General features: G+C 49.6%; 2 protein-coding genes across 4 annotated transcripts in view; one reads left to right on the forward strand and one right to left on the reverse strand.

Annotated features, from left to right (window-relative positions):
* LOC130267633 (aldo-keto reductase family 1 member C3-like) overlaps nucleotides 1–8,277 on the reverse strand; it is a 62,603-nt gene extending 54,326 nt beyond the window's left edge. Inside the window, exon 1 of one of the 3 annotated variants that reach the window (XM_056517676.1) lies at nucleotides 8,167–8,277. The gene's annotated coding sequence lies outside the window, so the exon portion shown is untranslated. The remainder of the gene's footprint in view (nucleotides 1–8,166) is intronic. The other 2 variants (XM_056517677.1, XM_056517679.1) reach the window with 2 other exon arrangements.
* A 48-nt stretch (nucleotides 8,278–8,325) lies between these two features.
* AKR1B1 (aldo-keto reductase family 1 member B) lies at nucleotides 8,326–26,431 on the forward strand. Its single transcript, XM_056517659.1, has 10 exons — nucleotides 8,326–8,485; nucleotides 17,499–17,666; nucleotides 17,876–17,992; nucleotides 18,511–18,588; nucleotides 19,555–19,677; nucleotides 20,475–20,581; nucleotides 21,363–21,444; nucleotides 21,851–21,934; nucleotides 23,131–23,213; nucleotides 26,193–26,431. The coding sequence occupies exons 1-10, from the start codon at nucleotides 8,414–8,416 to the stop codon at nucleotides 26,233–26,235; spliced, it is 957 nt and encodes a 318-aa protein (XP_056373634.1). The 5' UTR covers nucleotides 8,326–8,413; the 3' UTR covers nucleotides 26,236–26,431.
* The last annotated feature ends 1,050 nt before the right edge of the window (nucleotides 26,432–27,481 follow it).

Genomic DNA, 27,481 nt, shown 5'->3' on the forward strand with positions numbered 1-27,481 from the left:
CACCTGAAATGGTTTTCACTTCACAGGTGTCCTGGTGTGGAGGAGGAGGTGTGATGGTGTGGAGGAGGAGGTGTGATGATGTGGAGGAGGAGGTGTGATGGTGTGGAGGAGGAGGTGTGATGGTGTGGAGGAGGAGGTGTGATGGTGTGGTGGAAGAGGAGGTGTGATGATGTGGAGGGGGAGGTGTGCTGGTGTGGAGGAGGAGGTGTGATGGTGTGGAGGAGGAGGTGTGATGGTGTGGAGGAGGAGGTGTGATGGTGTGGGGGAGGAGGTACGATGGTGTGGAGGAGGAGGTGTGCTGGTGTGGAGGAGGAGGTGTGCTGGTGTGGAGGAGGAGGTGTGCTGGTGTGGAGGAGGAGGTGTGATGGTGTGGAGGAGGAGGTGTGCTGGTGTGGAGGAGGAGGTGTGATGGTGTGGGGGAGGAGGTGTGATGGTGTGGGGGAGGAGGTGTGATGGTGTGGAGGAGGAGGTGTGCTGGTGTGGAGGAGGAGGTGTGATGGTGTGGAGGAGGAGGTGTGATGGTGTGGAGGAGGAGGTGTGCTGGTGTGGAGGAGGAGGTGTGCTGGTGTGGGGGGAGGACGTGTGATGGTGTGGGGTAGGAGGTGTGATGGTGTGGGGGAGGAGGTGTGATGGTGTGGGGGGAGGAGGTGTGATGGTGTGGAGGAGGAGGTGTGATGGTGTGGAGGAGGAGGTGTGCTGATGTGGAGGAGGAGGTGTGATGGTGTGGAGGAGGAGGTGTGATGGTGTGGGGGAGGAGGTGTGCTGGTGTGGAGGAGGAGGTGTGCTGGTGTGGAGGAGGAGGTGTGCTGGTGTGGAAGGGGAGGTGTGCTGGTGTGGAGGAGGAGGTGTGATGGTGTGGAGGAGGAGGTGTGCTGGTGTGGAGGAGGAGGTGTGATGGTGTGGTGGAGGAGGAGGTGTGATGGTGTGGAGGAGGAGGTGTGATGGTGTGGGGGAGGAGGTGTGATGGTGTGGAGGAGGTGTGATGATGTTTAGGAGGAGGTGTGCTGGTGTGGAGGAGGAGGTGTGATGGTGTGGAGGAGGAGGTGTGCTGGTGTGGAGGAGGAGGTGTGATGGTGTGGAGGAGGAGGTGTGATGGTGTGGAGGAGGAGGTGTGCTGGTGTGGAGGAGGAGGTGTGATGGCGTGGGGGAGGAGGTGTGATGGTGTGGGGGAGGAGGTGTGATGGTGTGGGGGAGGAGGTGTGATCGTGTGGAGGAGGAGGTGTGCCGGTGTGGAGGAGGAGGTGTGCTGGTTTGGAGGAGGAGGTGTGTTGGAGGAGGTGTGCTGGTGTGGGGGAGGAGGTGTGATGGTGTGGGGGAGGAGGTGTGATGTGTGGAGGAGGAGGTGTGATGGTGTGGAGGAGGAGGTGTGATGGTGTGGAGGAGGAGGTGTGATGGTGTGGAGGAGGAGGTGTGCTGGTGTGGAGGAGAAGGTGTGCTGGTGTGGGGGGAGGAGGTGTTATGGTGTGGGGGAGGAGGTGTGATGGTGTGGGGGAGGAGGTGTGATGGTGTGGGGGAGGAGGTGTGATGGTGTGGAGGAGGAGGTGTGATGGTGTGGAGGAGGAGGTGTGCTGGTGTGGAGGAGGAGGTGTGATGGTGTGGAGGAGGAGGTGTGATGGTGTGGGGGAGGAGGTGTGATGGTGTGAAGGAGGAGGTGTGATGGTGTGGAGGAGGAGGTGTGCTGGTGTGGAGGAGGAGGTGTGCTGGTGTGGAGGGGGAGGTGTGATGGAGGAGGTGTGCTGGTGTGGGGGAGGAGGTGTGATGGTGTGGAGGAGGAGGTGTGCTGGTGTGGAAGAGGTGTGAAGGAGGAGGTGTGATGGTGTGGAGGAGGAGGTGTGCTGGTGTGAAGGAGGAAGTGTGATGGTGTGGGGGAGGAGGTGTGATGGTGTGGGGGAGGAGGTGTGATGGTGTGGGGGAGGAGGTGTGATGGTGTGGGGGAGGAGGTGTGATGGTGTGGTGGAGGAGGAGGTGTGATGGTGTGGGGGAGGAGGTGTGATGGTGTGGAGGAGGTGTGATGGTGTGGAGGAGGAGGTGTGCTGGTGTGGAGGAGGAGGTGTGATGGTGTGGAGGAGGAGGTGTGATGGTGTGGAGGAGTAGGTGTGCTGGTGTGGAGGAGGAGGTGTGATGGTGTGGAGGAGGAGGTGTGCTGGTGTGGAGGAGGAGGTGTGATGGTGTGGGGGAGGAGGTGTGATGATGTTTAGGAGGAGGTGTGCTGGTGTGGAGGAGGAGGTGTGATGGTGTGGAGGAGGAGGTGTGCTGGTGTGGAGGAGGAGGTGTGCTGGTGTGGAGGGGGAGGTGTGATGGAGGAGGTGTGCTGGTGTGGGGGAGGAGGTGTGATGGTGTGGAGGAGGAGGTGTGCTGGTGTGGAAGAGGTGTGAAGGAGGAGGTGTGATGGTGTGGAGGAGGAGGTGTGCTGGTGTGAAGGAGGAAGTGTGATGGTGTGGGGGAGGAGGTGTGATGGTGTGGGGGAGGAGGTGTGATGGTGTGGGGGAGGAGGTGTGATGGTGTGGGGGAGGAGGTGTGATGGTGTGGTGGAGGAGGAGGTGTGATGGTGTGGGGGAGGAGGTGTGATGGTGTGGAGGAGGTGTGATGGTGTGGAGGAGGAGGTGTGCTGGTGTGGAGGAGGAGGTGTGATGGTGTGGAGGAGGAGGTGTGATGGTGTGGAGGAGTAGGTGTGCTGGTGTGGAGGAGGAGGTGTGATGGTGTGGAGGAGGAGGTGTGCTGGTGTGGAGGAGGAGGTGTGATGGTGTGGGGGAGGAGGTGTGATGATGTTTAGGAGGAGGTGTGCTGGTGTGGAGGAGGAGGTGTGATGGTGTGGAGGAGGAGGTGTGCTGGTGTGGAGGAGGAGGTGTGATGGTGTGGAGGAGGAGGTGTGATGGTGTGGAGGAGGAGGTGTGCTGGTGTGGAGGAGGAGGTGTGATGGCGTGGGGGAGGAGGTGTGATGGTGTGGGGGAGGAGGTGTGATGGTGTGGGGGAGGAGGTGTGATCGTGTGGAGGAGGAGGTGTGCCGGTGTGGAGGAGGAGGTGTGCTGGTTTGGAGGAGGAGGTGTGTTGGAGGAGGTGTGCTGGTGTGGGGGAGGAGGTGTGATGGTGTGGGGGAGGAGGTGTGATGTGTGGAGGAGGAGGTGTGATGGTGTGGAGGAGGAGGTGTGATGGTGTGGAGGAGGAGGTGTGATGGTGTGGAGGAGGAGGTGTGCTGGTGTGGAGGAGAAGGTGTGCTGGTGTGGGGGAGGAGGTGTTATGGTGTGGGGGAGGAGGTGTGATGGTGTGGGGGAGGAGGTGTGATGGTGTGGGGGAGGAGGTGTGATGGTGTGGAGGAGGAGGTGTGATGGTGTGGAGGAGGAGGTGTGCTGGTGTGGAGGAGGAGGTGTGATGGTGTGGAGGAGGAGGTGTGATGGTGTGGGGGAGGAGGTGTGATGGTGTGAAGGAGGAGGTGTGATGGTGTGGAGGAGGAGGTGTGCTGGTGTGGAGGAGGAGGTGTGCTGGTGTGGAGGGGGAGGTGTGATGGAGGAGGTGTGCTGGTGTGGGGGAGGAGGTGTGATGGTGTGGAGGAGGAGGTGTGCTGGTGTGGAAGAGGTGTGATGGTGTGGAGGAGGAGGTGTGATGGTGTGGAGGAGGAGGTGTGCTGGTGTGAAGGAGGAAGTGTGATGGTGTGGGGGAGGAGGTGTGATGGTGTGGGGGAGGAGGTGTGATGGTGTGGGGGAGGAGGTGTGATGGTGTGGGGGAGGAGGTGTGATGGTGTGGAGGAGGAGGTGTGATGGTGTGGAGGGGGAGGTGTGCTGGTGTGGAGGGGGAGATGTGATGGTGTGGAGGAGGAGGTGTGATGATGTGGAGGAGGAGGTGTGATGGTGTGGAGGAGGAGGTGTGATGGTGTGGAGGAGGAGGTGTGCTGGTGTGGAGGAGGAGGTGTGATGGTGTGGGGGAGAAGGTGTGATGGTGTGGGGGAGGAGGTGTGCTGGTGTAGAGGAGGAGGTGTGATGGTGTGGAGGAGGAGGTGTGCTGGTGTAGAGGAGGAGGTGTGATGGTGCGAGGGAGGAGGTGTGATGGTGTGGAGGAGGAGGTGTGATGGTGTGGAGGAGGAGGTGTGATGGTGTGGAGGAGGAGGTGTGCTGGTGTGGAGGGGGAGGTGTGCTGGTGTGGAGGAGGAGGTGTGCTGGTGTAGAGGAGGAGGTGTGATGGTGCGGGGGAGGAGGTGTGATGGTGTGGAGGAGGAGGTGTGCTGGTGTGGAGGGGGAGGTGTGCTGGTGTGGAGGGGGAGGTGTGATGGTGTGGGGGAGGAGGTGTGATGGTGTGGAGGAGGAGGTGTGATGGTGCGGGGGAGGAGGTGTGATGGTGTGGAGGAGGAGGTGTGATGGAGTGGAGGAGGAGGTGTGATGGTGTGGAGGAGGAGGTGTGCTGGTGTGGGGGAGGAGGTGTGATGGTGTGGAGGAGGAGGTGTGATGGTGCGGGGGAGGAGGTGTGATGGTGTGGAGGAGGAGGTGTGATGGTGTGGAGGAGGAGGTGTGAAGGTGTGGAGGGGGAGGTGTGATGGTGTGGAGGAGGAGGTGTGATGGTGTGGAGGAGGAGGTGTGCTGTTGTGGAGGGGGAGGTGTGCTGGTGTGGAGGAGGAGGTGTGCTGGTGTGGAGGAGGAGGTGTGCTGGTGTGGAGGAGGAGGTGTGATGGTGTGGAGGAGGAGGTGTGATGGTGTGGAGGAGGAGGTGTGATGGTGTGGAGGAGGAGGTGTGATGGTGTGGAGGAGGAGGTGTGATGGTGTGGGGGTGCTTTGCTGGTGACACTGTTGTGGATTTATTCTGAAGGCATACTGACCCAGCATGGCTACCACAGCATCTTGCAGCGGCTGCTATTCCATCCGGTTTGCATTTCGTTGGACCATCATTTATTTTCCAACAGGACAATGACCCCAAACCCCTCCAGGCTGTGTAAGGACTATGTGACCAAGATGGAGAGTGATGGGTGCGGCCCCAGATGACCTGACCTCCACAGTCACCGGACCTGAACCCAATCCAGATGGTTTGGGGTGAGCTGGACCGCAGAGTGAAGGCAAAAAGGGCCAACAAGTGCTAAGCATCATGGGAACTCCTTCAGGACTATTGGAGACCATTTCAGGTGACTACAGCTCATCAAGAGAATCCAAGAGTGTGCGAAGCAGGAATCAGAGGAAAAGGTGGAAGAACCTGGAATATGACAGATTTTCTCACTTTTTTTGTTATGTCTATAATTCCACATGTGTTAAAGGAGAACTCCGGAATATAAAAATTGTCGCCCATACTGCCGGCAGTAAAAAAAATAAAGATGTACATACCTTCCTCCGCTCTGCCGGGGCCTCCGGTAACCGACTCCGGTCTCCGCCGCAATCCACTTCCTGGTTGCCGGTGGTCGGATGAATCAGCCAATCACCAGCCGCAGTGAAGTCCCGGCTCGGCTGGGGATAGGCTGAGCGGCAGTGTGAAAACGCTTCAGGACACAAAATTCTTCACTACACCGGCACCTGCTGCCGGGGCCGAAAACGTCACCCTGCCGCTCAGCCTATCGCCGGCCGAGTCGCGACTTCACTGCGGCTGGTGATTGGCTGAGCGCAGTATGACTCACCGACCACCGGCAACCAGGAAGAGGATCGCGGCGCGGCGGAGACTGGAGCCGGTTACCGGAGCCCGCGGGGGAGCGGAGGAAGGTAGGTACATCTTTATCTTTTTTACTGCCGGCACTATGGGCAACAATTTTTATGTTCTGGAGTTCTCCTCTAATTCATAGTTTTGATGCCTTCAGTGTGAATCTACAATATTCATAGTCATGAAAATAAAGAAAACTCTGAATGAAAAGGTGTCCAGACTTTTGGTCTGTACTGTATATATATATAGTGATCCCTCAACATACAATGGTAATTCGTTCCAAAAGACCCATCGTTTGTCGAATCCATCGTATGTTGAGGGATCCGTGCAATGTAAAAAGTGCATTTAATACTCACCTGTCCCCGCCGCTCCGGACCGCGTCCTCACCGCTCCCAATGCTGTCCCAGGGGCTCCCGATCCTGTCCCAGGGGCTCACGATGCTGTCCCAGGGGCTCCCGATGGTGTCCCAGGGGCTCCCGATGCTGTCCCAGGGGCTCCCGATGCTGTCCCAGGGGCTCCCGATGGTGTCCCAGGGGCTCCCGATCCTGTCCCAGGGGCTCCCGATGGTGTCCCAGGGGCTCACGATGCTGTCCCAGGGGCTCCCTATGCTGTCCCAGGGGCTCCCGATGCTGTCCCAGGGGCTCCCGATGCTGTCCTAGGGGCTCCCGATCCTGTCCCAGGGGCTCCCGATGCTGTCCCAGGGGCTCACGATGCTGTCCCAGGGGCTCACGATGCTGTCCCAGGGGCTCACGATGCTGTCCCAGGGGCTCACGATGCTGTCCCAGGGGCTCCGGATCCTGTCCCAGGGGCTCCCGATCCTGTCCCAGGGGCTCCCGATGCTGTCCCAGGGGCTCCCGATGGTGTCTCAGGGGCTCCCGATGCTGTCCAAGGGGCTCCCGATGCTGTCCCAGGGGCTCCCGATGCTGTCCCAGGGGCTCCCGATCCTGTCCCAGGGGCTCCCGATGCTGTCCCAGGGGCTCCCGATGGTGTCCCAGGGGCTCCCGATCCTGTCCCAGGGGCTCCCGATGGTGTCCCAGGGGCTCACGATGCTGTCCCAGGGGCTCCCTATGCTGTCCCAGGGGCTCCCGATGCTGTCCCAGGGGCTCCCGATGCTGTCCTAGGGGCTCCCGATCCTGTCCCAGGGGCTCCCGATGCTGTCCCAGGGGCTCACGATGCTGTCCCAGGGGCTCACGATGCTGTCCCAGGGGCTCCCGATGCTGTCCCAGGGGCTCACGATGCTGTCCCAGGGGCTCACGATGCTGTCCCAGGGGCTCCGGATCCTGTCCCAGGGGCTCCCGATCCTGTCCCAGGGGCTCCCGATGCTGTCCCAGGGGCTCCCGATGGTGTCTCAGGGGCTCCCGATGCTGTCCAAGGGGCTCCCGATGCTGTCCCAGGGGCTCCCGATGCTGTCCCAGGGGCTCCCGATCCTGTCCCAGGGGCTCCCGATGCTGTCCCAGGGGCTCCCGATGGTGTCCCAGGGGCTCCCGATCCTGTCCCAGGGGCTCCCGATGGTGTCCAAGGGGCCCCCTATGCTGTCCCAGGGGCTCCCGATGCTGTCCCAGGGGCTCCCGATGCTGTCCCAGGGGCTCCCGATGCTGTCCCAGGGGCTCCCGATGCTGTCCCAGGGGCTCCCGATGCTGTCCCAGGGGCTCCCGATGCTGTCCCAGGGGCTCTCGATGCTGTCCCAGGGGCTCCCGATGCTGTCCCAGGGGCTCCCGATGCTGTCCCAGGGGCTCTCGATGCTGTCCCAGGGGCTCCCGATCCTGTCCCAGGGGCTCCCGATGCTGTCCCAGGGGCTCCCGATGCTGTCCCAGGGGCTCCCGATCCTGTCCCAGGGGCTCCCGATCCTGTCCCAGGGGCTCCCGATCCTGTCCCAGGGGCTCCCGATGCTGTCCCAGGGGCTCCCGATGCTGTCCCAGGGGTTCCCGATGCTGTCCCAGGGGCTCCCGATGCTGTCCCAGGGGCTCCCGATCCTGTCCAAGGGGCTCCCGATGCTGTCCCAGGGGCTCCCGATGCTGTCCCGCTGCTCCGGTGTCTTCTTTGCGATCCTCCGGCTTCTTCCGCATCTTCTGCGGGGTCCGGGCCTCGCTTTCTGGTGACGTTAAAGCGAAGCCCGGACCCCGGAGAAGATGCAGAAGACACCGGAGGATCCCGAAGTGGACCCGGAGCAGCAGGAATAGGTAAGTGGACCTGTCCGGGATGCTTACACTGCTATCCGACAGCAGCTTAAGCATTTTGCGCTGTCGGATAGCAGTTAATGCGATGGCCCTGACATATAAAAGCATCGTATGTTGATTTTATCATATGTCAGGGCCATCGTAGGTCGGGGGGTTACTGTACAGCGCAAAGGAAAAGTTGCCCATAGCAACCAATCAGATCGCTTCTTTCATTTTGCAGAGGTCTTGTTGAAAATGAAAGAAGCGAGCTGATTGGTTGAAGTTTTCTTCTGTACAGGATTTGATAAATCTCCCCCATAGAACTCAGTGGGCTCCTATATGATTTATTATACGCCTATACATGGTCCGGGGCTACAGGTAAACTAATGCGCCATACACATACCCCTTCATCACCACCAGCATCACGTGGGCGCTGTCAGAAGCCTCCGGCGCCGGAGGGGTTAAACTTTCCACAGGTTCATGTCCTGACAATCACGGGCTCACAGTCTCCGCCCACCACGCTCCTCCTCCAGCCAATTAGCTCCGTCTCACACCCTCCCGGCAGCCAATCAGCGCTCGGCTTCGGTTGTCAGTTGAGGCTTGTGCAGTGGCGCGGGCGTCATCCAGTCAGACAGAGCGCGGCCGCCGACATGAAGGGACCCGAGTTTGTGGAGCTCAACACCGGGGCCAAGATGCCCATCCTGGGCCTGGGGACATGGAAGGTGAGGCGGCGGTACCGCACCCTACCCTTATATACGGGTCTCCATTTATATCTCTTTATATTATAGCAATGTTTTCTGACCAGGGTACCGAAAAAGTCATGTGACCGGTCATGTCATGTGACCAGCGCTGTGGCCATTTGTGGTATAAGGAGCTACAGAGATAAAGGGTTAAGCGCACACACTATATAAGGGTGGCTTCACACCACGGTTTTTCTATACGGTTTTGCCATACGGTTTCTTCGAGAAAAAAAAGTGTGCAATCGTACAGAAAACTGTGCCCACATTCAATCTGTTTTTCTAAAGAAAACGTATGGCAAAAAAAACGGATGGAACAGTATGGGGAAAAAGTAAACTGTATACTGTTTTTAAAGTGCACACAGTTCTGCCCGTTTTTATAGAAAAAAAACATGTTTTTGATAAAATTGTCCATTTTTAATGGGAGGGGTGTTGGGTGGGGATTTTAGGATTCAAACGCACATGTGCAAAGTAAAAACCGTATACGTTTTCCCGTATGGAACCGTATACATGTGCGTTTCCCATTGACGTCCATGTTAAAAAAAAAAAAAAAAAAAACGTATGTGGTTGCGGTACTGTTTTTTTAAACCGGAGTCAAAACTGTGGTTGACCACGTTTTCGTCTTTGGTTTAAAAACCGTACTGCAACCGCATACGTTTTTTTTTTTTAACATGGACGTCAATGGGAAACGCACATGTATACGGTTCCAACGTATACGGTTTTTACTTTGCACATGTGCGTTTGCATCCCAAAAAATCCCCTCCCATTAAAAATGAACAAAATTATCAAAAACTTTTTTTTATTTTTATTTATTTTTTAATAAAAACGGACAGAACTGTGTGCAGTATAAAATAACAGTATACAGTTTAAAAACGCATACTGTTTACTTTATCCCATACTGTTCCATCTGTTTTACCGTACAGTTTTCTTTAGAAAAAACGGATTGTAAACTGGCAAAAACGTGATGTGACCCCAGCCTTAATCATAATGTGTACGGTTGTCTCCATTATTATTATTTTTTTTTTTTTACATTTTTTCTTCTTTTCCGGACAGAAAACCGTGGCCTACCACGTGTTTTAATTTATTTTTTGGCCGGTTGAAAAAACCGTGTTTTTAACCGTATACGGTTTATTTTTAAAATGGGAATCGTACAGACCTGTGTGTGCGTACGGTTCCATCCGGTTGGCACCATACGTTTTTTGACTTTGCACAGTTTTTTTTTTTTCTTGGGAATTTCAATCAAACAAGTGAAACTTTATTCACAATAGAGTGAAAAGTAAAAATAAAATTATTTTCTCCTTTTTAAAAAAAAAAAAACTGATGCAACCGAACACAATTTTTTCGAACCGTTTACGGGTAAAAATTTGTACACATGTGTTTGATAGTTTAGTTTGACTCCGGTCGGCTCATTAAAGTAATTGGATTCCCGCCCGATCCGGCTGGGGTACGGAAGCACCCAGTCTTTCCCTCCCCCAGCCGGATCCGGCAACCGTAGGCTGAAAACGAGGTGTGAATGAATGCAGCCTAGTTTCCCAACCAGGGTGCCTCCAGCTGTTGCAAAACTACAACTCCCAGCATGCCCAGAAAGCCTTCAGCTGTCTGGGCATGCTGGGAGATGGAGTTTTGCAACAGCTGGAGGCTCCCTGGTTGGGAAACTGTATTATAGTGTGTGCGCTTAACCCTTTATTATTTCTATCTCCTTGTGCCACAAGGGGCCACAACTCCGGTCACATGACTTTTAGGTACAAATACTGGAAATACTTAGTTGCCATTATACTCGTCCGTTTTACGCCTTTTGGATCGTGTTCTATCCACTTAGCGTTTGGTCGCTGTCAATGCTGCGACGCCTGCGATTTTGTTACCGTTCAATGCGGTTTCAATTTTTATATTTTATATAATGTGTATGTGGTTTTTTTTTATAACTTTGCGCACACATTAGCTTAGTTGACCATGTTTCTGCGCAGAGCTAAATTTGAGTGTGAAATGACACTAAAAACGCAGTGTGAACACAGCCACGTTTGGTCGCTGACAATGCTGCGAGGCCCGCATTTTTGGTATCGTTCAATGCGTTTTTTATTTTTTATAGTGTATGTGTGATAGATAGATATATAGATATATATATATATATATATATATATATATATATATATATATATATATATATATATATATATATATATATATATATATATATATATATATATATATATATATTCACTCACTAACCCAACCCCCCCCCCCCGGCATGCGATGGCCCCCGACATATATAAAAGCATCGTATGTCGATTTTTATCATGTTGGGGCCATCGCATTAATTGCTATCCGACAGTGCAAAATGCTTAAGCTGCTGTCGGATAGCAGTGTAAGCATCCCGGACAGGTCCACTTACCTATTCCCGCTGCTCCGGGTCCACTTCGCGATCCTCCGGCGTCTTCTGCATCTTCTCCAGGGTCCGGGCTTCGCTTTCTGGCGTCGTTATTACGTCACTACGCACGCCGTGCCGGCGCATCAGCGTAATAACGTCACCAGAAAGCGAGGCCCGGACCCTGCAGAAGATGCGGAAGAAGCCGGAGGATCGAGAAGAAGATACCGGAGCAGCGGGACAGCATCGGGAGCCCCTGGGACAGCATCGGGAGCGGTGAGGACCTGGTCCGGAGTGGAGGGGACAGGTGAGTACAGCTTCCTATACTTTACATTGCACGGATCCCTCAACATACGATGGATTCGACAAACGATGGGTCGTTTGGAGCGAATTACCATTGTATGTTGAGGGACCACTGTATGTGTGTGTGTATATGTGTATGTATATATAATTTTTATTTTTTTTTCTAACTTTATTTGCACACACATTAGCCTAGTTGACCATGTCGCTAAAAACGCAGTGTGAACACGGCCGTAGCTAAATCGGAACTCCGTATTGGGGTTTCAATGTGGCAAATTTGCGAGAAATCTTCATTGTTTGTTGTTCCTGTGTGAACAGACCCCTAAATGTTCAGTTCATGCCGTGTCTTGCGCCCGCTTGGCACGGAGATGTTTGTGTTTCATGTTGACATCGTGCGCTCACATACGTTGTCTCCATAGTTACAGGGTTCAAAATATTCAGATCTTCTTCTCCCCCCGGGAGGGTGCTTACCTGCCGCCTCCGCCTTCCTATTGCCCCAAACCTGCCATGCAGACAGGAGCAGCGGAGCACTGATGACACTGATCTATGCTATGAATTCTAAGTATTGTAATAGTCCACTATGGTGACTAAAAAAAGTGTATAAAAAAAAAAGTTTGTGATTTTAACCCCTTCAGTAATAAGCGTTTGAACTTACCCCCCTTTTCCCATTAAATAAACTTATGTGGTATCGCCGAATAGATCAAAAAGTCCCATCAAAACAAAATGGTACAAATAAAAACTACAGACCACGGCGCAAAAAAATGAGTCCTCATACAGCCCTGTATACAGAACGATGAAAGTTGTCGTATGTCCAACAGTAAAGCCTCCTGAGAACGTTGATGTGCGGGGCGGCATTCCGGTGGCAGCAGATGGTGCGGCTATTAATAGGTTATAAATGATCTGCGGCTGCGGGGTTATTAATATTGGGCAGAGGCCGCGTTCTGGTTTTATTCCGAACAGAAGGAATCTAGGTTAATCAATGGCCTGAAGGCCCCAATACGGTGTGTGGCGCTCTGGTTCCGATCAATGAATTCTCAGGGTAAGATTTGTTGAATCTGTCTTGTTGGTCTCAAATATCATGGTTCAGATGGTTTTTAGTTAATGGGGTACTTCGCTGCCCCGGCGTTCGGAACATTTTGTTGCTTGGAGCGGGGTGGGGGGGGGGGGGGTTGTGACGTCGCGACCACGCCCCCTCGTGCCATCACACCACACCCCCTCAATGCAAGACTATGGGAGGGGGCGTGGCAGCCGCCACGCCCCCTCCCATAGTCTTGCATTGAGGGGGGTTTGGCGTGACGTCACAACCCCAGATGCCCGCACACAGCGTTCTAAACGAACGCTGGGTGCTGCACAGAGATCGCGGGGGTCCCAGCGGCAGGACCCACGTAGTCACACATCTTATCCCCTATCCTTTAGATAGGGGGATAAGATGTCTATGGGCAGAGAACCCTTTAACATCTTCAGAGTGTCAACTTGCCCATACGCAGCTTTAATGATGAAATTGCAGTTAATATGGCTTAAAGGAGTAGCGTTGAGGACGTCACTGGTCATTGCGCAGTGCACAGCGTAACGCAGGACGCCGCAGGAGCCAGAAGTAGCGCGGGCCCCGGGAACAGGTAATTATAAAACTGGGGATGGGGGAGGCAATGGGGCAGCGACGGTCTCTGGCTGGGGGGGGGCATTATCGGATTATCGGCAAGGTAATTGGCGATACCGATAACGTCCAAAATCGATAATATCGCCCAAACCGATAATCAGTCGATCCCTAAAACCTACACGCAGCCTTTGTACTGTGTACAGCACCGTATTTACCTTTTTTTCCGGCTTTTATCACACCAAAAAAAAATGCTTTTGATCGCAGCCACTGACAGTCGGATAGGTGTGGCACGCGGTACACTATGCCCCGCCGCCACGCCGCTTACCTCCCCATAGGTCAACGCTGGGACCGCTGTGTGATTGACACACAGGTCCTAGCGCATGTGCCCCTCAGCTCAGGTAACGTGTGAGCCAAAAACAAGTTTATTCAGATATGCACCTTTTATAATTCATGTACTGTACTCCGTGCCCGTTATCCTCCTGCTGCTTCATTCTTCTCTCCTGCAAACGCGCGCAGGACAGTCCCCGTTACTAGAGGCAAAGAGGACGTGCGCTCTCTAGCACTGCGCAGGCGCACTGAGTGAGCACTTGCCTGGATACCATATACTGCTGAGCTGAGGGGCGCATGCGCTGGGACCTGTCAATCACACAGCGGTCCCAGGGGTGGGCGTGGTGGCGGTGGGGCATAGTGTACCTCGTGGCACGCCTATCTGACACTGGCTACGATCACAAGCATTTATGGGGGTGATAAAAGCCGGCAGAAATAAGGTAAATACGGTGCTGTACACACCATCTGCACACAGTACAAAGTAGTGTATAGTATAGGTCAGTGTTTCCCAACTAGGGGTGCCTCCAGCTGTTGCAAAACTACTACTCCCAGCATGCCCGGACAGCCGTTGGCTGTCCGGGCATGCTGGGAGTTGTAGTTTTGCAACAGCTGGAGGGCCTACTGTAGGTATAGTATATTATACAGACCCCTGTCCATCCCAGAACCCGGACTCGCCTTCCCAGTTGCTGCAGGGACCGTCCGGGGAGGGTGTTCCGGGCCATCCATCCTTCCTGTAGTGTCCGGCGGCATTCCGGGTGGAGGGTGTCCTTCTTCTCCGGGGGTCCTCTTCTCCCCTCCGGCCTAGTAATGCTGCAGTGACGTCCGTGCGCAGCGACGCACCTGACGTCGCGGCGTCTAGGCAGCGTACTAGGCCGGAGCCTGCCCGGAGTGGAGAAGATGACCCCCGGAGAAGGACAGCCCGGACTGGTTCACCCTCCACCCGAAATGCTGCCGGACACTACAGGAAGGATGGATGGATGGCCGGACCACCCCCATTACGGGTAAGTTTAATTATTTTTTTTTATTGACTTGGAGGGTCCAGCACTAGTATGTAGGTTATATTACCCGGAGTTAATGACGGCTGCGCCAGGAAAAAAACTGGAATGTTTCTTTTATCTACAGCCGCTGCTCGTCCTTCTGCTGACGCTGCAGGGCGACTTCCTCCGACATGCACAGGGATCAGGAATGGAGCGAGAAACCTCAGCAATAGCTAAACGTTAGTAGGGAATCTTATCGGCTCCGTGGTTAGAAGCCCATAAACATGTTCTAGAATAGTGGAAGCTGCTGATGTGAGAAGAAATAATCCGCCGCTTCCTTCATCCTCCTCACTTCCAGCTGTGGTCAAACATGAGGCCTCAGTGCTTCCAAAAAAATAGTATGTTATACCAGTGTTGTGGGAACTACTACTCCCAGCATGTTCTTGTCGCCTGCTCACTCATTGGCATTGTAATGCGGGGCTTGACAATTTTTTTGTTATACATTTTTTTTTTCTTTCTTTTTTTTGAGCTAAAAGCAATAAATGTGCCAGGATTTTATTTATTATTATTTATTATATTTTATTATACCGTATATAAATTTATTTTTTATTTTTTTTCAGTGTTTTTCTGTTTTTGCACCATATGCTGTAGTTTTTACCAGTAACACTTTTGGATACTAAGTTTTTGATCACTTCTTATATAATTTTTCTCTGGGATGTGATCAAAATTCCGGAATTTTTGCTTTTGGAATCCTTTTTGCATTTATGCCACAAATGTGGTGGTTTAATAGTTTGGACAATTCGGCACATGGTGATACCAAATATGCACATTAAAATTTATTTTTGAATTCTATTAGGGACGTCTTTAATAAGGCGGGTTGTATTAAAGATCTGCAGTGTTACACTTATCGTGCGGATTGGGGTTAAGTGTCTGGGGGGGGTGAACGCTGGGACCTCCTGCGATCTCCTGTATGGGGCCCCGGCTATGACCCTACATGTATCTCACTTGGCGAGGCGGAGATGCAATGTTCCTGCCTCACCCATAGAGCTGTATGGAGGGGGCATGTCATCGACCTTGTGATGTTGCCGACAAGCGCTTTAGCCACACAGAACAGCGACAATGCCGGTTCTCTGTATGCAAGATCGTGGGGGGTCCCAGTGATCAAACCCCTGCTATCAGTTATCCTGCAGATAGGGGATAAGTGTCTAACACTGCACTACTCCTTTAATTGCTGACTTACGGTGGCCTAGTACAAGCTTGGACTGGCCTGAGAACCGATTGACCCCCTTCCATTACATCAGGGAGTGGGGGAGTGATGTCTGTCACTACCAACAGGTGCCTGCTGGGTGTCACGTGGACCTGACTCCCGGGTGCCTCTCATGCTCCCTCATTGAACACATGATTTTATAGTACGTCATGGGCCGGGAAGCGAATCACCCTGCAGCAGTATTCTGAGGTTCATTCTGACAACTGGAAAGGCTCCGAAACCAGGTACCCTCACAGCTCACCATAGAGACGGTGGCTCCCTCCACGCTGTTCTGTCCTCTCTTCTGTGAAGAGTTAATGAAAGCTGGCGGCCAGATCTCTTGGCTGTTGTGCTGAATCCCAAACGCATTAGGGAGGAATAATGGACGGTAAAATCATCCATGTCGAGGGATGTAGGAGTTCCACTGTCAACCTGCCTGTTGGGCATGCCACCCACTTCTATGTACAGAGACCTCCCCCCCCCAGGTGAGTATAACCTCCAATACCATTGGTCTCCAACCTGCGGACCTCCAGATGTTGCAAAACTATGTTGGGTGAAGGAGTCTGGAGCCAAGGAACGTTCAGCCCATCGGAGCAGTGATGGTATTTGTGTTTATAGCGGGACAGACGCCCCCCGGATCAGTGTCCAATCCCATCGCTGTGCAACAGGTCAGGTGGAACGGGAAACATCCGGAGCGAATGTTCGAAAAACCACTGAACGAATTGGCTTATATTTTTGGCAAATAAAAAATGCAATCATTACACGATGAGGATAATCTGAGGACAAGCACAAGCCTACGTGATCTCCTATAAATCTTGTGATTTTCTAGTTTATGGGGGAATTCAGGACATGAGGTTTATATAACCATAAAGTACAGATTACTTTGTACGCGAGGGTAATGCTCGTGTTTTTTGATGTAGCAAAGCGAAATATCTGACCGATAATTTATTACGGCCTCCGATGTTCCCTGAGGTGTCATCTCTGCCTCTGTAATGTTATATCCTCCAAGATACGACACTTCTGTAAGGCATCAATTAGGGCCGAGCGAGACCCCCCCCCCAAATCACTCAGCAGTGCTGAGCCACTATATAGGCCTATGGACGACACTGGCCCCTATTGAAGTTGTATACAGCTCAATAAAACAGTAGAATGTTGGCTGATATTCACGACTTTGGACGTTATCGGCAATTACCTTGCCGATAATGCACCGCCCCGGCCAGAGACCGCCGCTGCCCCATTGCCTCCCCCATCCCCGGTTTAATAATTACCTGTTCCCGGGGTCCGCACTACTTCTGGCTCCTGCGGCGTCCTGCACTATTGCTGTGCGCTGCGCAATGACGAGTGACGTCCTCAACGCAACGTCGCCATCAGTGTGCATGATGACAGCTCAGGACGCCGCCGAGGCCAGAAGTAGCACATAGGGGTCTATAATAAGCAATCAATAGAGTGCATTCATTTTAGCTTAAAGGGGTAGTCCAGTGGTGAAAAACGTATCCCCTATCCTAAGGATAGGGGATATGTTTGAGATCGCGGGGGGTCCGACCGCTAGGGCCCCCTGCGATCTCTCTGTACGGGGCCCCGGCTCTCCGGCCAGATAGCGGGTGTCGACCTCCGCACGAAGCGGCGGCCGACACGCCCCCTCAATACATCTCTATGGCAGAGCCGGAGATTGGCGAAGGCAGCGCTTCGGCTCTGCCATAGAGTTGTATTGAGGGGGAGTGTCAGCCGCTGCTTCGTGCGGAGGTCGACACGCCCCCTTCCCGCGGGCTGCCGGGGCTCCGTTCAGGAGATCGCAGGGGGCCCCAGCGGGCGGACCCCCGCGATCTCAAACTTATCCCCCCCCCCATATTTATCTAGACTTTACAGCAGGGATCAGCTTCCCTCTCCCTCTAGAATGACCCCTGAATAGGTCACAGAGCATGCCTAGTAATGTTATCCGTAGCCAGATATTGGAATGTGTTGTGGGTGACTTGCTGCTTTTTTAAGCTCCAGGCCAGATTTGGTATCGGGGACATTGAACGAGTCCCCAATACCATGGACATGGCTGGTATCTGCCCCGATACCTATACTAGTATGGGAATCGGGACATCCCTAATAAAAAAAATAAAAAAAATGCATGGAAAGGGCTAATTTAGTGCATGTTCTAAACATGGTGCATGATGGGTAAACTGACCATCTCCATTTTGCAGTCCGAGCCTGGGAAAGTGACGGCAGCCGTGACTAAGGCCCTAGATGTCGGCTACAGGCACCTCGACTGCGCCTTTGTCTATCAGAACGAGAACGAGGTCGGGGAAGGCATCCAGCAGAAGATCAAGGAGGGCGTGCTGAAGAGAGAGGAGCTCTTCGTTACCAGCAAGGTAAGACGTTACAAGATTCCACTCTTGCCAATGTGGCTGTGTCCGGTACTGCAGTTCGGTCCAATTTATTTAAATAATGAAAAAAAAATAATTGAAGTCCAGCAGTAAAGAGAATTAATAAAAAATATTTAAGTAATATTATTTTATTTATTATTATTATTATTATTATTATTATTATTATTTATTTATTTTATTTTTATTTTTTATAGCTGTGGTCAACTTTTCATGAAAAATCGAAGGTGAGAGAAGCCTGTGAAAAAACCTTGGCCTCCTTAAAGCTGGACTACCTGGACCTCTACCTGATCCATTGGCCGACAGGGTTTAAGGTAAGATAGCGAGGTGACCGATGGCTGTTTGCGAACATTTTCTATAAAAAAACAGCGTTAATCCATAAAGGACTGGTTGGCAGGATATCAAATATTCTGCTTTTATATACTAATGATATGATTATGATACAGAGCTCTATATCCTCTACGTCAGTGGTCTCAAACTGTGGACCTCCAGATGTTGCAAAACTACAACTCCCAGCGTGCCCGGACAGCCGTTGGCTGTCCGGGCACGCTGGGAGTAGTAGTTTTGCAACATCTGGAGACCGCTGCCCTACATAAAGTAGAAGTAATATTGCAATTGCCTGAATCTGCCACTAGGGGGAGAACCTCACTACAGAAGTTTGAGTTGTATGCAGTGAGCTCCCTCTAGTGGTGGCTGCAGGCAGTCTGCATTGTATTGTTTCACCTGTTCTGTGTATGAAAATAATTTACATAGTTTTAAACCTACAAACTAAATAGTGGTTAAAAAAATATATATATTTACTACATTTATTGACCTGTAATTTATGTCGCAGGCCGGAGATGCGTTTTTCCCCACCGACGAAGAGGGGCTGGTGATACCTAGTGACACCCATTTCCTAAACACCTGGGAGGTAGGTCTTACCGTATGGTGCAGTGCTATCTCTTTAAAAAAAAAAAAAAAATTAAATAAAACACTGATACTGTGGCACTAAAGAGGCCACGTGACAATCGGTTTTATTAAATTTTGGAGCATCTTACAGCTATATGTATTGTAGTGTTCCACTGTTGTTCTTCCTGGAAAATGTGTGAATAAATTGGACAACTGGGCATTGGTTTTTCCAGATCAATCAGGTGTTACTCCACAGCAGTGTTTCCCAACTAGCGTGCCTCCAGCTGTTGCAAAACAGCAGCGGAGAGCCCCTTAAATGTAGATTCCCTCAACTATTGTGAGGTGCGTCCTTATTGGAGTCATCTGGGGGAAGCTGCGACGATAAAATGTTTGGCTCCAGAAAGTTAAACAGATTTGTAAATTACTTCTATTAAAAAAATCTTAATCCTTCCAGTACTTAATACCAGCTGTATGCTACAGAAGAAATTCTGTTCTCTTTCAATTTCTTTTTTGTCTTGTCCACAGTGCTCTCTGCTGACACCTGATGCCCGTATCAGGAACTGTTCAGAGCAGGAGAAAATCCCCATAGCAAATCTATGCTGCTCTGGACAGTTCCTGACACGGACAGAGGTGTCAGCAGAGAGTACTGTGGCTAAGACAAAAAAAGAAATTCAAAAAGCAAAGAATACAGCTGCTAAAAAGTACTGGAAGGGTAAAGATTTTTTTTTTTTTTTTTTTTTGTAATAGAAATAATTTACAAATCTGTTTAACTTTTCTGGCACCAGTTGACTTTTATAAAGACCTAAAGAATGTATGTATGATATATATAATATATAATATATATTTCCACCGGAGTACTACCCCTTTAAGGTCCCGGGCGGACATATTGTGGCTATCCTCTGCAACTTCCCTGACACTTAGAATTGTACGTTGTTGTTGTCTCCTGCCCCTTGATTATACTGTAATGTCTTTGTTTCTGTGCACACAGGGTATGGAGGAGCTGGTGGACGCCGGGTTGGCGAAAGCCATCGGGATCTCTAACTTCAATCACAGCCAAATAGAGCAGCTGCTGAACAAGCCCGGTCTAAAGTACAAACCCGCAGTAAACCAGGTAAGTGACATCCGCACAGCGGGTTTTAGACTGCTGGTCTGACAGGTGGATGATGATAAAGTGCAGCTTCATGTGATTGACAGGTCAGTGGGGGGGGGGGGGGGGGGGCGCTCCTGCTGCAGCTAGAGACGAGCGAAGTTACAGTAATTCAATGGAAAAGGTAATTCCTAGGATTGTATCTACCTGAAAGCTGAAATAATTTATGCAGGATAGTCGGGAACTGCCAAGCCGAGAGGTTCGTGACGAATCGAATCACTGTAACTTTGCTTATCTCTACCTGCAGCCATAGATGGGGCCGAACTTAGTTCTTGGCACAGAAGGCGATGGCCGATACATAGGAACAAGCAGAATGAAAAGCTGCCTTCTCTGCGCTGCCTTCTCTGCGCTGCCTTCTCTGCGCTGCCTTCTCTGCGCTGCCTTCTCTGCGCTGCCTTCTCTGCGCTGCCTTCTCTGCGCTGCCTTCTCTGCGCTGCCTTCTCTGCGCTGCCTTCTCTGCGCTGCCTTCTCTGCGCTGCCTTCTCTGCGCTGCCTTCTCTGCGCTGCCTTCTCTGCGCTGCCTTCTCGTCTCAAAAAAATGTTTTTTTTTTTTTTACATAAAATTACTATGTATTGTTTACATATAAAATAGAAATGTAAAATATATTTATAAAAATATACATTTTATTATATAGCTGTTCAATTTTGATTACAAAGTGAGATGTGGAGGAAATGAGGTACCTGTGACCTCCGTGATACTTGTCGCCCGTCTGGTTTGGGTCTTTACTGTCTGACCAATTTCTCATTGTTTTCTGTTCCAGGTTGAATGTCACCCGTATCTGACTCAGAACAAACTCATCGAGTATTGTCAGTCTAAAGGAATCGCCGTTACCGCCTACAGCCCCCTGGGGTCACCTGACCGTCCATGGTTAGTAAAGGGACAATCCCTCTCCACTCCCTGAATCATACAGAAGGGTCCTGGATCCCTCTTTATACTATACATGGACCCAAATACAGCAGATCGATCACTATAGACGGTTTTCAGTTCTAATTCTCAACCTGTAGCAAATACTTAAGACTAGAGATGAGCGAACTTACAGTAAATTCGATTCGTCACGAACTTCTCAGCTCGGCAGTTGATGATTTTTCCGAAATAAATTAGTTCAGCTTTCCGGTGGGCTGGAAAAGGTGGCTACAGTCCTAGGAGACTCTTCCCAAGGACTGTATCCACCTTTTCCAGCTCACGGGAGCACGTGAAAGCTGAACTAATTTATGCAGGAAAAGTCATCAACTGCCGAGCCGAGAAGTTCGTGACGAATCGAATTTACTGGAAGTTCGCTCATCTATACTTAAGACGTTCAACGCATAAGAGTATTATCAAAACCTGTGCAGACCTGAGAAAGTGGTGCAGTTGCAAATATATATATATATATATATATATATATATATATATATATATATATATATATATATATATATATATATATATATATATATATATATATATATATATATATATATATATAATTTTCTATTTCAATTTTTTTATCATTTTGTTATAAATATATTAATATAAAATATATTTTAGATTTATATTAATAGATTTTGTATTTATGTAGTAGTAATAAAAAAGAATAAAAGTAGATAAAAGAATAAAAAAAACTATAAAAAAATATTATACTTATAATTTTTTTTTTTTTTTTACTTAGGGCCAAACCAGAAGACCCATCTCTTCTAGAAGAACCCAAAATCAAAGACATCGCTACAAGACATAAGAAAACAGCAGCACAGGTAACAGAATATTTTGTCAGCTCTAAACATGACACCAGTGGTCTCCAGGTGTTGCAAAACTACAACTCCCAGCATACCCGGACAGCCATTGGCTGTCCGGGCATGCTGGGAGTTGTAGTTTTGCAACATGTAGAGGACCACAGTCTTAAGACCACTGCATTAGACATATTGGTCTCCAACCTGTATCTTACCAGCTGTGGTAAAGCCAAAACCCCCAGAATACCCTGAAAGTTGAAGACTGAGGGTTGTAGTTTTGCAACAGCTGGAAAGTAACAGATTGCAGCCCGGTGCATTAAACCTCCGAACAATGAACTTTAATGTGTCAGACACACAGAGCACGTCTGTATAATCTTGAGACTTGTAGCATTAGCCCCAACGTGTGACGACCTTCACTGTATTCCAACAGGTCCTGATCCGCTTCCATATTCAGAGAAATGTGGTCGTCATCCCCAAATCTGTGACCGCGGAACGAATTGTGGAGAACTTCCAGGTAAAAATCTGTGGAGGCTATGATGTTAGACAAGATTAACAACCAGCAGAATAGTGAGTGCAGCTCTGAAGTATAATACAGGATATAACTCAGGATCAGTACAGGAGAAGTAATGTAATGTATGTACACAGTGACCTCACCAGCAGAATAGTGAGTACAGCTCTGGAGTATAATACAGGATATAACTCAGGATCAGTACAGGATAAGTAATGTAATGTATGTACACAGTGACCTCACCAGCAGAATAGTGAGTACAGCTCTGGAGTATAATACAGGATATAACTCAGGATCAGTACAGGATAAGTAATGTAATGTATGTACACAGTGACCCCACCAGCAGAATAGTGAGTACAGCTCTGTAGTATAATACAGGATAAGTAATGTAATGTATGTACACAGTGACCTCACCAGCAGAATAGGGAGTACAGCTCTGGGGTATAATACAGGATATAACTCAGGATCAGTACAGGATAAGTAATGTAATGTATATACACAGTGACCTCACCAGCAGAATAGGGAGTACAGCTCTGGAGTATAATACAGGATATAACTAAGGATCAGTACAGGATAAGTAATGTAATGTACACAGTGACCTCACCAGCAGAATAGTGAGTACAGCTCTGGAGTATAATACAGGATATAACTAAGGATCAGTACAGGATAAGTAATATAATGTATGTACACAGTGACCTCACCAGCAGAATAGTGAGTACAGCTCTGGAGTATAATACAGGATATAACTCAGGATCAGTACAGGATAAGTAATGTAATGTATGTACACAGTGACCTCACCAGCAGAATAGTGAGTACAGCTCTGGAGTATAATACAGGATATAACTCAGGATCAGTACAGGATAAGTAATATAATGTATGTACACAGTGACCTCACCAGCAGAATAGTGAGTACAGCTCTGGAGTATAATACAGGATATAACTCAGGATCAGTACAGGATAAGTAATGTAATGTATGTACACAGTGACCTCACCAGCAGAATAGTGAGTACAGCTCTGGAGTATAATACAGGATATAACTCAGGATCAGTACAGGATAAGTAATGTAATGTATGTACACAGTGATCTCACCAGCAGAATAGTGAGTGCAGCTCTGGAGTATAATACAGGATATAACTCTGGATCAGTACAGGACTGTATCCTCCTCCTCCTCATTGACTTTCTTTCTGTTTTGTGCTCTTCAGGTGTTTGACTTTGAGTTGACCCCAGAAGAGATGAAGGATATTTTCAGCTTTGATCGGGGTTGGAGGGTCTGTGCCTTATCCTCGTAAGTTTACACCTATTAATAATTCTGACTGGTATAAAGGCTGCGGCTGTAGATTGTAGCATCACCCAAGGTGTCTGTACAGGAAAGGAGCTGAGGGACCGAATGTCAGTTTCTCCATGGAAGGATCTTAATGGTCTCTAAATAAAGAGACTGTAAAATATACCAGTTATCTTTATGGACCTATAAGCAGCAATAATGGTGGAAGGTGATGTAGGACGACACGGACGCTGTAGCTCGGACTGGTTGCCAGGGATGTGTCATCTGACAACTATCTAGAACAGTGGTCTTCAAACTGACCCTCCAGATGTTGCAAAACTACAGCTCCCATGTTGGCTGTCTGGAACAGTGGTCTTCAACCTGCGGACCTCCAGATGTTGCAAAACTACAACTCCCAGCATGCCCGGACAGCCGTTGGCTGTCCGGGCATGCTGGGAGTTGTAGTTTTGCAACTTCTGGAGGTCCGCAGGTTGAGGACCACTGATCTAGGAGTGAGGGCGGCAGCTTGACAAGTGGCCGGATATCATCCTGATCTCAGTGGTTTACTAAAATGAGAAATTCTGGGGCAAAAAAAACAGCAAATTATGTTGCTGAATGTAATGTGCTATAGAGCTGTGCTGTGACCTATGGCTCTTGTCATTAGCTGATGTAGAACTACAATTCCCAATTTCTTTCTATATTTAAATAAAAAAAAAATGTTACTAATATAATTCATTAAAAAAAATGGAATTGCTAAAAATTTGAAAATAGGGTTTAAAAAAAATGGCCACTAGGAGTCTGTCTTTAATTTTGCAAACGAATCCTAAAAATGCAGCCTTTTTTAAGTCAAAAAAAGGACCAAAATATCTGAGGGTAGGGAGGTGTGATTCTATCCATTCTGTGCCTCGGAGCACAAACAAGATGCAGACAGCCTGCAGTTTTTTCTTAATTTTTTATTTATTTATTGTCTCCTCATTGGGGAACACAGGAGACCATGGGGTATTATGCTGCTGTCCACTAGGAGGCGCTGATGCTAGGCAAAAGTCAGCTCCTCCCAGCAGGATAACCCCGCCCACAGGCACTGAGCTAATCAGCTTTAGCTTAGTGTCAGTAGGAGGCAGACACAGGTCTAGTGCTCTCTCCAGACCTGGTCTTTTTATTTTTTTTTTTTCTAGCTTTATTTTTTTTTTTTCTCTAGGTTGGGTGACAGGAGCATGGCACTACCTGATCGCCCACATGCGACAAAGGGGCACGGTGCATACAGTATGGGCCGTCAGCCCCTGACGGTAGTAACCTGGGTCCAGGTCCCCAACTTTCCCCTGCCCACCTCGCTACGGCAGCTTGGCGCGATGCAGTGTGGCCTTCAGCTGACTGAAGACTTCAGGGTGGGTCCCCCTTGTTCTGTAGTGCCCAGCTCCTCAGCCGCCATTACACGTTGCTGGGCTGGACCCCTCATGGCCTCCAGCACCATGTTGGAGGGGACAACCAGATGGGCTGAACCACCGCATCCCCTCCGACGTTTACAGGATTAATGGGTTCGCCCACTAAATGTCCCCCCCCCCCCCCCCCCCACCCCCTTTTGCAGCAAGGCCCAGTGACCTGGCCATGTGTTCATATAGCCCTGGCCTGGTCTGTCTTTTTCCCCACTCTTCTTAGCCCCGGCCTCCTCCTTACTCTGTTAGGCCGTCTCCGGCATCTCCTGGGGCTGGTGTTCCGTGCCAGAGAGCTGCTCTGCAAAGTAAATGAAAAAAATAAATCACTTCAATTTTCCCAGGCTCTCTGCGCCCTCTGGTGGCAGTTTCATACGCAGCTCTTCTGTATCCATTCTTGTGCTATGCCACCTCTCTGGTGGCCAAAAGTTAGTACTGCAGCCTTACTGTAGTCTGTGGCTTTCTCCGTGCCCCTATCTGTAGGGCAGAGTACTCTCCTAAGCTCACTTCTCAGGCTTTTTGAGTAGGATTAAGTGTAGTATGTGTTCTTAGTTTCTCATCTGATATGTCCCATATCCGAGGACCTTATATTAGATGGATTTTGGAGGACAGGGGCAGATTCCGAGTATTGTGCCACATGCCCTTGGGCATTGTCCCATTGTGAGCACATGAGCTGACGACTTAGTCAGCACTAATTGCTTTTAGCTCCAGTTCCAGAGTAACCTTTTATTCGGGTTTTTCACCACTTTCCCTTGCTCCCGTTGGCCACTTTCGCTGTGTTTTTGCAGTTCTGCCGGAGGTTCAGTGGGGACAGTAATCATTTTTGTGTGCAATGCTGCCCTTGACCTCTCTCGGGGATTAACAATAACTCTGGCAGCAGTCTGCCTGTTCCCTTCACCTCCAGCCACCCTTGGAGTCCGCCACGTAAGTGGCTGTTGTCTCGGTGGTTCACTATGACGTGGCCCTCTCCAATACCCATGGAGGACGTGTCGTCTGCAGCAGCTATTCCGATACTCCACTGTAAGTTGACCGATGTACAATGGACCCTCTACATCGGGGGTCTAAAACTCCCGGCCCACGGAATGAAATTTTGCAGCCCGCACCAGGGATCTGGAATTTGTATGGCTTTAGGGTTATAAAAGCATGCATTTTGGTTATAAAGCTGTAAAAATCTTACTTTTTGGCACAAAGTGCAGGTTTTTCTTCTGTCCTTACACCATATAGTTTTACATGGCTGCATTAGAGATATATAGAGCATGCGTTTCGGTAGAAAACTTTGCAAATGTGAAAATGAGCAAGGAAAGGAGCTCATCATACTCCAGGGGAAACACCCCCAGCCTCAGAAATTTAGAATGACTCATCAAAGTAATACATAGATCAATACATTATTATGTATACAGGTCTTAGGGCACATTACTATATACTACACTGATTTTAAGCATTTTATTTTCTTCTAAATGTTCTTACTAAATACAGTAACTCTTTAAATTCTCTGCCGTATTGTGTGAATTAGGGAAACTTCTGCATTGTTTTATGTAAATGAGACTAATGAAATGTTCTCTTCTCTTTTTAGAGCGAGGAAGCACAAGGATTATCCATTCAATGCGGAGTTTTGAGGATGAACGTCTCTTGGTTATTTGTATTTAAGCACTTCTTGTACTTCCGTATTTCCAGTGTTGGTTTCTGTATTACAGCTTTTCCTCAAGTGTTAAAATGAACCGTGTTCTGCAGCCAAAATCTCCACACTCCACTAACCTGCGGTTCAGCTTTTCTTTGTGATGCAATATATACAATAAACCAGTGTTATAAACGTGTGGTCACAATATTCTGTATTAATACACAACTAAGGGAGGGGAGGGTGCAACTAGAATAAAACACGAGATGTTCCCAAAAGACACAATACACCCTTAAGAACCCCTTAAGACTTCATAACTGGACTGTTAAAAGTGAACACTTAAATGGCACTAATTATTTTTAAATCTTACAAGGTTAGATGTTCAAGAGCAGTGGTCTTCAACCTGCGGACCTTCAGATGTTGCAAAACTACAACCCCCAGCATGCCCGGACAGCCGTTGGCTGTCCGGGCATGCTGGGAGTTGTAAGTTTTGCAACATCTGGAGGTCCGCAGGTTGAAGACCACTGTTCTAGAGGGTTTATAATGCCTTTTGGGACTATCTCTTGTAATATTTTGTATTCTCCAGAGCTGTACTCACTATTCTGCTGGAGAGGTCACTGTGTACACACATTACATTATTTATCCTGTACTGATCCTGAGTTATATCCTGTATTATACTCCAGAGCTGCACTCACTATTCTGCTGGTGAGATCACTGTGTACATACATTACATTACTTATCCTGTACTGATCCTGAGTTATATCCTGTATTATACTCCAGAGCTGTACTCACTATTTTGCTGGTGAGGTCACTGTGTACATACATTACATTACTTATCCTGTACTGATCCTGAGTTATATCCTGTATTATACTCCAGAGCTGCACTCACTATTCTGCTGGTGAGGTCACTGTGTACATACATTACTTATCCTGTACTGATCCTGAGTTATATCCTGTATTATACTCTGGCTGTCCTTGTTGTTTGCGCAGCACTGTGTGAGGGATTCTCGCCCTGTATGAGTATTATAGGAATCGCCCTCAGCTCTGAATGGGTCCTAGTGGATTATTAGTGGACAGGGCTGGCGCTGAATATTGTGCTGGATTTTTCTGCTACCTTTGCAAGATGCTGGGCAGACCTCACACACTGTAAAAGTTCAGTGCACAGACCTAATGGGGGGGGGGGGGGGGTCTAAGCCAATCACAGTCCATCACACTAGGGATGTCCCAATACTGGACACTTGGACAAG

This window comes from Hyla sarda, chromosome 4, assembly GCF_029499605.1.
Source record: "Hyla sarda isolate aHylSar1 chromosome 4, aHylSar1.hap1, whole genome shotgun sequence".
NCBI lineage: Eukaryota > Metazoa > Chordata > Amphibia > Anura > Hylidae > Hyla > Hyla sarda.

Coding starts and splice junctions, on each gene's coding strand:
- AKR1B1 (XM_056517659.1), top strand. CDS start 8,414: ATGAAGGGACCCGAGTTTGTGGAGCTCAACACCGGGGCCAAGATGCCC. Junction 17,993..18,510: donor ATTGGCCGACAGGGTTTAAG/GTAAGATAGCGA, acceptor TTTATGTCGCAG/GCCGGAGATGCGTTTTTCCC. Junction 19,678..20,474: donor ACAAACCCGCAGTAAACCAG/GTAAGTGACATC, acceptor TTTCTGTTCCAG/GTTGAATGTCACCCGTATCT.